Consider the following 13,442-nt stretch of genomic DNA (forward strand, 5'->3'; position numbering starts at 1 on the left):
AATTAATCTCCTACACTTTGGAGCCATCAAAACACTTTTCTGGCGTCATTGCCGGCGAGCATACCGCTATTGGTAACTGGTTTGGTAAGGAAGCTTTTATTGTTTTTACTTTTTACTATTTGTCTCATCATGGTAGCACTGAAAGTCGAGGTGGGTGAGTTACTCGGTGTCGTTGAAGATGCGGAGGACGACCGGTTCCGAGACAAGTTAATTTACTAAAATTTGCACATCACAAATTGACATAATTAGAAGCTGAAAATTTTAAAGCAAATTAAACATGAGCTAGCTTTGCTCAAGAAGAAAATTTTACAAAGACACAAACACCGTCAGCTAGCTATCATTGGTCAAAATTTATTTGGCAGACACTTGTAGTAGCTGCAAAGCCTCGAGCGCACGCAGACACTCGGTGCTCGGTAGTCCAGCAGCATTCCAGGAGCCGAGGCCCCGCACCTCGTTCCCGTTGCCCACGACGCTGTCCTTGCGCATCCCGGGCAGCAGCGTCTATCGCCCTGTACATTCCAGGATGAATATACTGTACGTCCGAACAGAAAACATGTCTATTCGGACGTTTTAGGTGTCGGAACTGATGTTCAATGGAATTTTTTCATTTCGACCCTTGTTACTTTGAAAAAGGCACCATCGCATCCCCAATCGATTCATCGATCGCGCTCGCAGCTTCCGGCCGGCGCGTGGGCGGATTCCCGCGCTCGCTCGCATCTTCCCGCCGGCGCTCCCAGATTCCTGCCGGTGGACTCCGGCGGTCCTCCAGGTGGATCTCGCTGCGTCGCGTCGCAATGGAATGTGCTGGTAACTCCTGAGAAAAGAAAAGAATGGGATCCAGGAGAACATACATGTAGGAGTTCAACACATAAACGAGATATTGTCGACACTAGAAACCATTAACCACCCGACAGAATGCAATAGTATGGAGTACTTGTTCCAGTCAGTAGAGATTAAAGATCCTGGTATAACGAGATATTTTTTCATTTTGAGGTACAGCAATATGAAATGCAACAGTTGGCTGATTACTGTTGTACAGTCAATGGCTGATCCAGGTGTTCTGGTCATGCATTCTGGGGTTACTCACAATAGTACAAGGACTACAAGAGATCCTGAATGGTTGAAAATTTCTAGTTCTACTTCAAGAGAATTATCTCAGTCACCGAGTGTAAAATGCAGCACCAATTACACATGGGATCCTGCTGATCTGTATATCATACACAATATGATGCTAGATAAATATGTAGTGGCATATCAAGTTCGGTCAGTCCAGCAGACAACAGAATACATTGCTCCCAATGGTCTGTATTCTGTACTCCATGTTACCTCCATCATGCAACGAGCCACACATTCATCTCAAGATTACCTCTGTTTCTTCTACTGCAAAGTGCCGAAAACTGTATATTGTCCAATGAGGTATGTGTGGGAATTCTTAGTCTGGCAACGAGATTAAAATGGGATCCTGCCGTTCCTGAAATTCTGCATTCATATACTGCAACCCATACTATTGTTACACATCCTGGAGCTTTCACTCATGTGCTGCAATGCATTTTTGCTTCTGCTACCTAGTGCTGCTATATCTTTTGCCTAGTATGGGCAGAAGTGAATGGATCTGCTCTATTTGTCCTAGTTGTTCCATGTTCTGCATGCACGTTTGTAGCTATGCATTTTCTGTTCTTGTCAAATGGTGACAGTAGCAGGACAAGGCATCCCAAGCTGTTCACGCAATCACTATGTGCAACCAAAGCAGTGCAAGTGACACAACAGATACACCCTTTGGAGTTTCTTCTAATGCACAAGGTGTTGCAGAATATGAGTGATTTCAGCGATGGACAAGTACCTTACATGCCTCAGAGTCCAGCGATCAATTCTAATGAATTCCTAAGGCATTTTTGTTTAGATAAAAGAGGGGCAAAGCCCCCTAGTTCCATTAACATGCAACCAAGGTTTCACAGTGACAAGATCTGGGAGCAAAAGCTCGAGAATGCAGAAAATATAAAAGGGCTCAAACAGTTTGACATCCTCAGGCAGAGACACTACGAGATAGAATTACATCCGAACACTTTCGTGCAGCTTCTCGCAGGCAATTTCCTGATGCCAACGGTTCACAAGGGAGGGTGCTGTAGGCCCAGCATGATCTTTGTCAGACGCAAGCCCAAACACCAGCATGTTCAGATCCAGGCAATCCGAAGCAATTCCCCACGATGATGATCTAGGAGCATCAGATTTTCGTCCAGCAAACTCGACAATTTGTCCAGGCACAACAACCTCCAGCTCCGAATGGTCGAGAGCAATCTGCTTGTTATCACTTTGACACCTGGCCATTTTAACCCCTGAAAACACATCTCATTACGAGTTGACCAAACTGTCCAGAGAACAGCAGTAGAGAACATATTCAAAACAGAATTTGTATTTTCACTAATCCACCACCTTGCTACTGATTCAAAGTCAGTGCCAATGCATTTGTCAAAAATAGATGAAACCATTTCCCAAAGGTATTTTGCTACCACACAACCAAAGAAAGGGTGATTACACAATTCTTGTTCATTGCAAAATAAGCAAGATAAATCATCCACCTTCCTCCGTTTATTCAGATTGTCCCTAGTTAGGAGCTTGTTATTGGATAAAAGCCACAAAAAGATTTGTATTCTGGAACATGCAACTTCCAAATAGCAGGGGTATGGACAGGAACAACACCACCGTTATTCACTATCCCATAGAAGGAAGAAACAGAGTACACCCCAGAAGAATGAAACAGCCAAATGGGGGAATCTTCAGAATCAGAGAGATGGGCAGTTTGGATCAGAGCAACAAGTTCAAGCCATCTATCAAACAAAACTGGACTAACAGACCTCCGAAAGGTAAACTTCAAGTCAGTCCCATCCCAAGACTCGGCAACAGTACAGTTTTGTTCATTAACAATCACATATAGATCCCAAAAAAGGACAGTGAGAGAACAATTGCCCAACCGAATATCCTCCCAAAAAAGAACTCTTCTACCATTTCCAACATGCCACTTATAACCAGCTTTTGCCGTAGCAGCAGCCCACATTACCCCTTTCCAAAAAGGAGAACAATGTTTGGGATTTGCTCTAAAAATATTAGGGGAGAGATCATACTTGTAGTCTACAATCAGCTTCCAAATTTTATTATCATCTAAGTGATATCTGTTAATCAGGAAGAGAGTAGACAAAGATTGAAATCCCTAAGGTTTTGGATGCCGAGGCCCCCAAACTCTTGCTTTTGAGAGACAAAGTCCCAACTTGCCAAATGGCCATTTGAGAATTAATCAACTTAATGGCCCACTTGGGGAATTTCAGAAAGGACAGTAAATACATCGGGATACTCGCCACACAAGCTTGCAGCAAGATCAATCTTGCTTTATAAGATAAGAGTTTACCTCTCCAGCCAGAGATGCGTTTGATAATTTTATCAATTATATGCTGAAGATCTTCTTTCCTTAATTTAGCAAAATGGAGAGGTATACCAAGATACATAAAAGGAAATTCACCTAACTTGCAACCAAAGATTTGAGCAAATAAATTGGCCTCATCTGGGTCTACGTTAATGGTTAGCAAGTCACTCTTATGATAATTAATACGCATTCCAGACATTTGTTCAAAGCAAGTAAGAAGCCATTTCAAGTTCCTAGCCATACCGAAATCTTTTTGAAGGAACAAAATGGTGTCATCAGCATATTGCAAACTGATGACACCACCCGGAATTACATTAGATAGAAGCCCTTGTATAAAATTCCTACTAGCAGCTTTAAAGAGAATTTTTGAAAACACATCAGCAACCAAATTATAAAGTATGGGGGAAAGGGGGTCTCCTTGTTTCAGACCTTTTCCAGCCACAAAATAATTGCTGTTAATGTCATTAATTCTCACACACAGAGATCCATGATGAAGGATAGCCTTCACATATCTCCTAAAGTTTCGTCCAAGCATGTAATCAAGGAAATTCTAATCAATTCGATCATAAGCTTTTTCATAGTCTAGTTTCAAAACTAGACCAGGAAGCTTTTTTGAATGAACTTCATGAAGAACTTCGTGAGCAGCCACGACACTTTCTAAAATAAAGCGCCCTCGGATAAATGCAGTCTAGTTTTTTGCAATGATCCTATCACCAATGGGAATAATCCTATTGGTCATAGCCTTAGAGATTATTTTTTAAACTGCAATTACCAAGACTGATGGGCCTAAACTTTCTCATCTCCCTAGCGTCTTGCTCTTTAGGAATTAGAGTAATAATAGTATAGTTTAATCTAGCAACATCAAGCTTACCAGATTCAAAGTCTCTAACTAAAGCCATAAAGTCAACCTTGATCAGAGACCAAAAGGTTTGATAGAACAGAAACGAGAACCCATCTGGTCAGCATAAGAGGATTTAACAGCATTAAAAATATCCTCCTCAGAGAACGGGGCATCTAGGAGGCTAACTTCCTCATCAGTGAGAAGGTCATTTGCATCCCAGAAATTATCGCCCAAAAAATGGAAGGTTTAGATTCTTTCGAAAAGAGATCCTTATAGTAAGAAGAAGCAATCTTAAGCATCTCTTCAGTACTATACATACACAGGACCAAGAGGACCATCTAAAACTGCCAAAGTTTTTTTTCCTACGACGCTGGTTAGCAACGGCATGGAAATATGCAGTATTGTGGTCCCATTCTAAAAAAAAATCGATCTCTAGAACGCTGCCACGCTTTGGTTTCCTCTTGAAGCCAAATATCTTCAATTTCCACTTTAATCTCTTTCATTCTAGATTTCTCATCCTCACTCAGGAGGTTTCGCTCCAAGAAAACATCAAGGATATCAAACTCTTGCATAAGAGCCTTCTTCCTTTTTTTCAAAGCAGCTTCAATATTAATACTCCACCCTTTAGTTTTTTTCCTTAACAAACGCAGTTTGAATTGCCAAATGTCAATTGCAAGTGCAAGGACACTCAGTATTCCACACCTGCTGAACTAAATCAGCAAACCCATCTTGTTTTATCCACCACTAGATGACCCGTTGCGCCCCGGCGCAAAGGCAAAAGCGAGAAAGTATTTTTAACATAAGCTTTGTAACAATATATCTGTAGAATTTGATATCTCTTTGATGATAATTTATTTGGGAATTTAATCTCTCTCTAAGTATACGCGAGGGGAGGGAGGTATCATCGATGGAATGAACAATACAATATGGCAGCAAGATCCGATCTATAGCTTTTATTGTCCAAAAATGCAAAGGCACAACATGTATTTGTAGGATAATGTATCTATCTACAAACTCATCATCCAAATCAAGATACCCTCCTGCTTATCCATTGGTAGGATAAAAGACTATGTTTACTTCATCAATGTAGATCACATTTAATCATGACATTATTCAAACTATAAGTTTTAACTTGTTTTGATGTCTATGTATGTCGCTATAAGTGATTAAGATTCACTGAATTTTTTAAGGTAAATCCAATAGAGATAAATACCAGGTCGATATCTAGTCTAGGCTGTAAATCTGATTTATGGTGTACATCTAAGAAAGGTAAATATAGTCCTTGAGACCTACTGGCTTTCAGTCAGACATGTGACGTTATCCAAAAGAAAACTTGAAAATATTCAGCTGGAACACCAAAATTTAGCGTCTGGCATACTCTTGATCTTGTCTTAGATCCGATCATCTTCAAGACTGAAGAGGTACCTCCACACCTTCAGGTTGCTAGTCTAACCAACCTTACCATTTGAACGGAACCATTAATTACTGCATATGAGGTCAAAATTAGGCACCATACATTCAACTTTAAATGATTGAATTCTCAGGGCTAACTATGCATATTCACCTGAAAACTGCTGAACTGCAACGTATCCATTTGCGTGTTGTCTCAGAAGCTGGTATGGTGCTATCCCTGGACTCGACTGGTGCGACATCAAGTTGAACCTGAAAAACATGGAAAATACAAAATCGCTCAAGCTTGCATTTCTAAATGGGTAGCCTCAAACATCATTTAGCTGACCAACATAATAGCTCTCATAATAACTTCTTCCCTCAATTAAGTTAAGCTAACCAACAAAATAGCTAATATCAACCGAATAAATATTTCTTTCAATCATACAGTCGACACCAAGCAATCAGATTTGTACATGTCCATTTTATGAGTAATTACAAGCAAGCTGTCACAAGCAAGCAAGCTTAATACATTACTAACTGAGATACCAATCCCAAAATCGCCATAATCTTCTCGATAGTATATATGTGCCATTCCTTGATGGAGGGCTTGGTCTGGAGCATGAAGGAGGTCATGGATCAGGGCTGAAACGGCCTCATCCAGACTGCCTCGATATCCAGCAGTGTTGCAGCAAGCCCTCTGCATGTGGGAAATGAATGAGAAAAGTCAAGCAGCATACAGAATTGATTGGAAAAAAATAGAGAAGGCTCTCACGCTAACAAAATTCGCGAGCGCTGCGCTGAAAATATAGAAGCCTCTCATGCTAAGAAAATTTACCGATGCATCCAGACTTTCATGTCCATGTTTCGGCATCCCAAGCCTCGTGCTGAGGGTCCTGACTCCTGGGCAAGTGTATGGTTTCGGCGGCAACAACTTGTAGATGCCGGCCGCCTTTGCACCTTGCATCCTGAAGAGCTCGACGTTCTTGTGCGTAGAGGAAAGAACAAATATTAAACCCACTTGTTTAAAAACAGGGTGCATGCATAGATAATGCAGTCACAAACCTATGAACAACGACCACTGATTTCTTTATCTAATGGGCCATGCAGCAAGGTAATATTCACATGTCCGATCTAGGAAGGGAAAGAAGCTCACAAGGCTGCAGCCCACCAATATTTAGAATACATTCATATCCTATATCCCATGAGCTTGTTACTGAACCCAAAACTGAACATTAAAACAGAACCTAGTACATATTTGTGAAGAGAAGGCCAAATATACTAAAAGATGATACACAACTGAAACAATGAAATTTACTAAAATAACATGGGCTTGGATCTGTAAAACCAAATTCAACTTACACAAATACGATAGAAAGTAGAAAATCAGGAAAACCCTTTTCATACTTTTTCTTATTTATGTCAACAATAACAGGGCAGAGAATCTTGTATAGTACTATTGCTACAACTAATATCCATTCACTGTGATTATTTGATTCAACTTGGAAAATCGCACCTAAACTGGCAGATTTGATTATTTGTAGAACGGGAACATTTCATCAGTTATATAGCTTTCATTGGCCTCTTTTAAATGTCAGAAATCCAAGCTACTCCAGCATACTACATCAATGTTCTGGAAAATCCAGATATGTGGCATTTGGATAACCAATAATTCACAGTTCAGAGATATCCCACCCACTGGAAGCACATATACAGATTATTTTCATGCACGACCTGAAGGTACAAACGAGAGCATGAACAGATGGGGAGAAGGATCGGGAGATGCTCACCTTGGCGTCATTGGCATCGGCTGAACTCGCCTTCCGCATTCAAGCATGGCCCGTCCCCAACGCCGAGGTGGCTGCAAGACGCACGCAGCGAGGGTCAAGCGCTTCTGAAATTCCAATTGAAGCAGACATGCGCAGGCTGTTGACATGCTTCAGATCAAACATTTGGGGCAACCCAGTGGACGTCATCTTGAGAAAAACTCCTCCCAGATTCTACTTTCGTTTCTTCCTCAAATCTGCACACACCGTGTTTAGAAAACACATCAATTATTAATTAGGAACCAGAGTGTTGGACTCTCAAAAAATCAAATGCGTGGTCACATCTCCACACATCCTTCCTCTCTTCCATGCCCTCTTCCATTGATTCGCAATCTCGTCGTCATCTGACTTGGGGGCGGCGGACAAGCTGGCGACGCCAGGAGTTGGCGAGCAGCGCGGAGAGGCGGCGGTGGTCCTCACCTCCTCGTCCTGCAGCCCCCAACTGGTCAGCAGCGCGCAGGGGAGAGACGTCGGCCCATCGAGCGAGAGGAACTGCGGATCCGCCGCTGGACGAAATCAAGGGCGCGCGCGGCCAGTCGCCGCCGCTCGTTTGCTCCCTTCGGCCGCCACCGCAACAGAGCATACGAGAGAAGGGGGAGGAGGACTCCAGGCCAGGAGTGCCAAGGACGAAATCTAGGGCGTGTGCGTCCAGCCGCTGCCGCCGCAGCGAGAGCATGTGAGAGAAGGGGAGGAGCCAGGGACGGAGGAGGAGGGGAGGGACGAGCCGACGAGGCGGGGGCTAGGGTTTTCACCGATTCCTGCAACGCAGGGCGACGCGAGCGAGCTGACCTCGCTGCCTCCCACAGGCGGCCCCGCACGCCCTCGGGCCCAATCGTCATGCATCCAGAAGGAGAAGCGGCAGGTGAAAAATAAAACTACCCCATCCAACGGTTGAAGTGAAAAGTGGGACTTGGAAATTACTGTAGCCACGCTATTGGACGAACGAGATTGATGTGCCCCTTTAGACCATCTGGTTGGCCGGGTTGCTTCGCAACCTTTATAAGTAGAATTTTTCAAAGCTAAATTTTGGGGGGAGGTTTTTTGTTGTGCCCAGAATCTAACAAAAGAGGAGTATGGTCACTAACTAATCTCGGAAGAGCCTGAACAGAAGACAGAGGAAATTTTTGCTCCCAAGTAATTGAGGCAAAACCCTATCCAAAGTAGCAAAAATAGGCACATCCTGATTGTTAGACCATGTAAATAGACGATTAGCAGTTTTTAATTCAATCAAGTTCCATTTATTTATCCAATCATTAAACAGGAACACCCATTGCGCATTTATGTTTTCATTACTTTTCTCCGAAGCTTGCCTAACCAAATTGAAATCTCCACCAAAAAGAATAGGCAAGCTGTTATTATCCATGATATCATGTAATTCAGTAAAGAAATCAAGTTTTTTATCAGCATAAGCTGTACCATAGATAGTAACCAGCTGCCAAACAAAGGAATCATTTATGTTACGTATAACAACGGAGATATGAAACCTCCCAAAGGAATGTGCAATAACCTCAAAATCATCATCTCTAATACCCACTAAGATACCTCCAGCAGTCTTCTTAGCAGGTAAACTAATCCAAGTAAACACAACAGAACCAGAAATATTAACAAGAAAATCATCATCAATCGTCTCCTTTTTTGTCTCTTGAATGCCAATAAAGTCAACTTTATTTCCCACTATAAAATCAGTTAACGCTTGCCTACGGCCTGGTTTACCCAGGCCTCGAATATTTAAAAAGCCACCTATCATGGGACATTATGTGAATTATATAAACTACTATCTAGCGTACTACCTCTAGATGGTTTATCAACATCAGTCAACAGATGTTCTAAACCAGAGGTAGCAGGGGCAGGAATAGCAGGATCCGTACCACAATCATGTAAATGATTGTCAAACAAATCTAGATTACCAGGTAACACTGTAATAGGATTATTCCTAGCAAATTCTAAATTCTTTTCAAGTTCATTATCAATTAGAGATTGAACAATTTTTCTCTTCTCAGGGCTATCATGTCCAATAAGAATGTCAACATTCTTAGACAAGGTGCATAAAAAAATCAGGATGCAGAACAGCGAAAGAATTACCTCGAAAAGAAGGTGGAACCTCAAGGTTCTTCCTCTTCTGATAATCCTTAGCTTTTTCAATAATATTTTGGTGACCATGATTTCTGGTGGCCATTCTGGTGGTAGCAACAGTAGGGCCCCAGATTTTCTTCACAGGCTCTGGATTGACAATAGGTTTTTTTTCTTCTGATTTCCATTGTTGGAGATAGAAAGTTGTTCGAGCACAGGGAGAAGATTGCGCTTGACAGAACCAAATTTATCAACCAGGTCTTGAGGGAGAGCCTCCAACTGACCTTCAGAATGTTCGTCATTAGTATCACAGAGATCCTCATCGGTCTCCTCCAGGTTGAAAGAGCTCAGAATCTGAGAGCAGTATGTAGCATTTGCAGATTTTTCATAAAGAGATAACACCTCCTCTTCAACATGAGCATATGACTGAGGTTCAAACTCCCATACATCTAAATCCAGCTTGTTGTACTCCAAATGTCCAGGTAGGGATTTAGGACTGGCAACAGAAGCAATATGCCTATCCACATCGCCCCCAGTCCAGCTTTTGCGGTCAGTAGGGACCTTCATATACTCGTTGTCAACAACCTCCAAATTTTCAGGGAACATGGAACATGTCCGGAAAGGCACTGAGGAATTAGGAATTATGGGGGTCTGACTACCTGACAAGACTGGGTCCATCAAGTGTATAGATTCATTGGCATCTTCCAGGCCATCAAAAGTCTCATCATCTACTGTTTCATCACCAGGATCATCAAAGCCCTCTTCCTCTTCTACCTGTTCAACCCCTTCCTAAGGCATATGTTCACTATTTTGTCTCGCTGGTTATCTTCATTGGAAAACAGCGTAAAACTGCAGTGGGACCCTGGAATTGCTTTTGTCTATCAGCAAGGTGTTCAGAAGAATTGCAATGCAAAGAATATGCTACCTTCAGAGAACTATCTTCAGATATGGGAAATAGATATTATTTTCATTACCTTTCTTCCCATCTTGATATGGTGAATGCATTCTGAAGGATTATTGATCATTGATGAAAAGTTTCTGTACAAACTTGTCCATTGCTGAGCAATGGTTTCAAAGGGGGGAGTAATGCCAGGGACTAATATGGGTATGAGTAGTGGGTTAATAGTTGTAAGGGTAGTATCGGTATTCCACCTATGTTGTCATGTTGTAGTTGGTTAGGTCTATATAAGCCTACCGTTGTATCCCTTTGCAATCAACCAAGAATATGAACCCTAAATTTATCTTTTATTTCCAGCAATTTATCTTAGTTTAATTCCTGCAATTTATCTCTTTTATCTTGAATTCTTCTCAAATTTCCGTTCTTCATGATCCTCTTCCGGTCAGATCCATCGGGATCCTGACAGTTGTTGGAACCCGCGTGGCTGTTGGAGGCCGCCGCTGCTGCTGGAGCTCGCCATCATCTCCTCCCGCCCTGGCGACACCAGCGATGAGATCCTTCTCCCGCGGGCCACTCTCTCGAGCTCGCCTCTCGCCGCTGGTCTCCGCTCGCTTCCTGCACCCATGCATCCGCCTCAAGGAGGCCGGTGCCGCCGGACCAGCTTCTCCTCCCAAGTTGATAAAGCGGAGGAGCAGCCGGAGCAGCCTGGAATACTGCAACGTCTTGTTCTGGTATCCTGCAATTTGCATCACAAGTTGAGATCAATATTTGCATCACAAGTTGGGATCAATCTTGTGTGAAATTTAACTGTAAAGATTACTGCACTTTTCAGTAACTTGTTGATGAAGCAGAGTACTGTACTCCTTATTCATTCATACTCCTTGTGTGAAATTTAAATGTAATGATTATTGCATTTTTCAGTACTGTATCTAAATTTCCATTGTACTCCAAACATACCAGGAAGGCCATGTTGCCTACAGTAGGAGTAATCAAAATGTAGAAGTGGACATTTATTCAGGAAGAGTGCATGATGTCAAAACTTTCTGAGTTGGTGTCCAAACATTAGGCATTGTCCTGTAAGGTCTCAAGCAAATCAAGTCTCCTGAGCTGACAACATCAGTAATTTCCTGAAACTTAGCATGACGATATACATGCATTTCCTGAAACTTAGCATGACAATATACACACATTTCCTGAAACTTAGCATGACGATATACAGGCATTTCCTGAAACTTAGCATGACAATATACACAAATTTCCTGAAACTTAGCATAACAATATACAACTACTGTATATTCTTTATTTGTACTCCATTTGCTGTACTGTACTGCATTTGTTCAGAGCATGATATTGACAAGAGAACAAGAGAAGTACTACTACTACAAGGCAACAAGAGATAAGGAACCAATTTATTCGAGAGTTTTTAGTGGAAATGATTTCTGAAGAGATTAGATTCAGACAATGTCTACAGAGAAGCATTCTGTCGAAATATTTTGGCAAACCGAACACGGGGTCGGAACCATTCCATGACCTCGGAATGGAACCATTCCGTTCCGTCCCCTCTGGTTCTAGAACCGAACACACCCTAGGAGTACCTGGAAGCCTGTTATCTTCTTCAGACCAGACTTCTTTTTCCTGGTGGGTTGTGGGCAGAGCTTGTAAGCAACACAGCTTATTCTAGCCTGATGGACAAGAATTGGTTCTAGCCTGATGGTAACGAATCGGTTCTACTTCCACTCCTCACTGCTTCTCTTATCTTTGTGCTGCTTATTCTAGCCTGGTGGACAAGAGGTGGTTCTACTTTACTGCTTCTCTTATCTTTGTGCTGCTTATTCTAGCCTGATGGACAAGTACAGTATAACTAGCTGCATAATGGAGAATGACATTACCAAGTACTCCTCACTGCTTCTCTTACTCCTCATTGTAATGCAGTACTCCTCATGTTTATGTGAATGAAGAATAACAACACCAAATACTCCTCACTGCTTCTCTTATGTCAAAATGAAACAAACTTCAATTGAAGCTTTGGTGTGCTCAAATTAAGGAGAATTTCCAAGGACAAAAAAAAAGCGAGAGAAATCCGTCTCTTACCTACGGAGCATGTCAGACTACAGAACCTGCTGTTCTGCGGCTTGGGGATGACGCCGTTGAAGAAGTCCCCGAAGTACTCCGGCGGCTCGTAGACGAGCTTGGCGATGATGTGCCCGAGCGTGATGAGGCCATCCAGGTTGCCTTCCCCGCCCACCACGTAGATCCCCTCCCTCTTGTCCGCGTCCAGCCTCTGCGATTTTGCTCGGCAGCAACAGCAGCAAGCCGGAGCGGTGGCTGGCGGCTTCAACTCGGGGAAGACGCGATTTTTGCTCCGGCAACAGCAGCTCCCCGTCGTCGACGGCGCCGGTGCGCACAAGCAATGCAAATCTAGCGGCGGCGCTGCGAATCCGGCCACAGCATCTGACTCGCCGATGGGGATCAACCCCAGCCACAAGCACTGCAAATCAAGCGGCGGCGCTGCGAATCCGGCTGTCGGAGGTGGAGAAAATCACATCTTGAACTTGTGGATGAAGAGGAATACACGCGGGAGGAAGAGGAGGAGGAGGAGGCGAGGATGCACGAGAGGGATGCGGCAGTGCGGCGCGGGAGAAGAAGGATGCGACGCGGCGCGGCACGCCGGCGGCGAGAGGAAGAGGGATGCGGCATGGCTCGGCGGCGTGGATCGGGAGGGGGTCGAAGGCGGCCGGTGGCAGTCAGCGTCGCGACGGAGCTAGGACGAAGTGAGCGGGGAAGAGGATAATGTCTCGTGGGACCTCTAGCTTGGTCGGAGAAGTGTCAGGGGTGTTTTTGCAAAACAAATCGTGACGGAGGGAGTAAGGATGGCAATGGACAGGGTATGGGCAGGATAGAGCAATACCATACCCATACCCGTATAGTTGATGGGTACAACTTCTACCTATACCTGTGTCCATGGATATAAAACTTTATCCATACCTATACCCGGCGGGTACA

The 13,442-nt window shown here is 43.3% G+C and overlaps 1 protein-coding gene across 5 annotated transcripts; it reads right to left on the reverse strand.

The window, feature by feature from the left end:
• Positions 1–963: 963 nt before the first annotated feature.
• On the reverse strand, positions 964–13,242 carry LOC124697780. Of its 5 annotated transcripts, XM_047230331.1 has the most exons (8): positions 12,531–13,242; positions 10,201–11,175; positions 9,554–10,102; positions 7,436–7,668; positions 6,484–6,630; positions 6,178–6,345; positions 5,821–5,918; positions 4,673–5,741 (listed from the first exon to the last, which is right to left on the reverse strand). In XM_047230331.1, the coding sequence occupies exons 4-8, from the start codon at positions 7,472–7,474 to the stop codon at positions 5,735–5,737; spliced, it is 459 nt and encodes a 152-aa protein (XP_047086287.1). In that variant the 5' UTR covers positions 7,475–7,668; positions 9,554–10,102; positions 10,201–11,175; positions 12,531–13,242; the 3' UTR covers positions 4,673–5,734. The 5 variants fall into 5 exon arrangements, 2 of the variants coding, with proteins under 2 accessions (XP_047086287.1, XP_047086280.1); XM_047230324.1 differs by having other exon boundaries at positions 9,554–11,175; positions 12,531–13,240; XR_007000826.1 differs by lacking the exons at positions 4,673–5,741; positions 5,821–5,918; positions 6,178–6,345; positions 6,484–6,630; positions 7,436–7,668 and adding exons at positions 964–2,333; positions 12,329–12,421 and having other exon boundaries at positions 9,554–11,175; positions 12,531–13,224.
• Positions 13,243–13,442: the final 200 nt, after the last annotated feature.

This window comes from Lolium rigidum, chromosome 1 (assembly GCF_022539505.1).
Source record: "Lolium rigidum isolate FL_2022 chromosome 1, APGP_CSIRO_Lrig_0.1, whole genome shotgun sequence".
In the NCBI taxonomy this organism is placed as follows: domain Eukaryota; kingdom Viridiplantae; phylum Streptophyta; class Magnoliopsida; order Poales; family Poaceae; genus Lolium; species Lolium rigidum.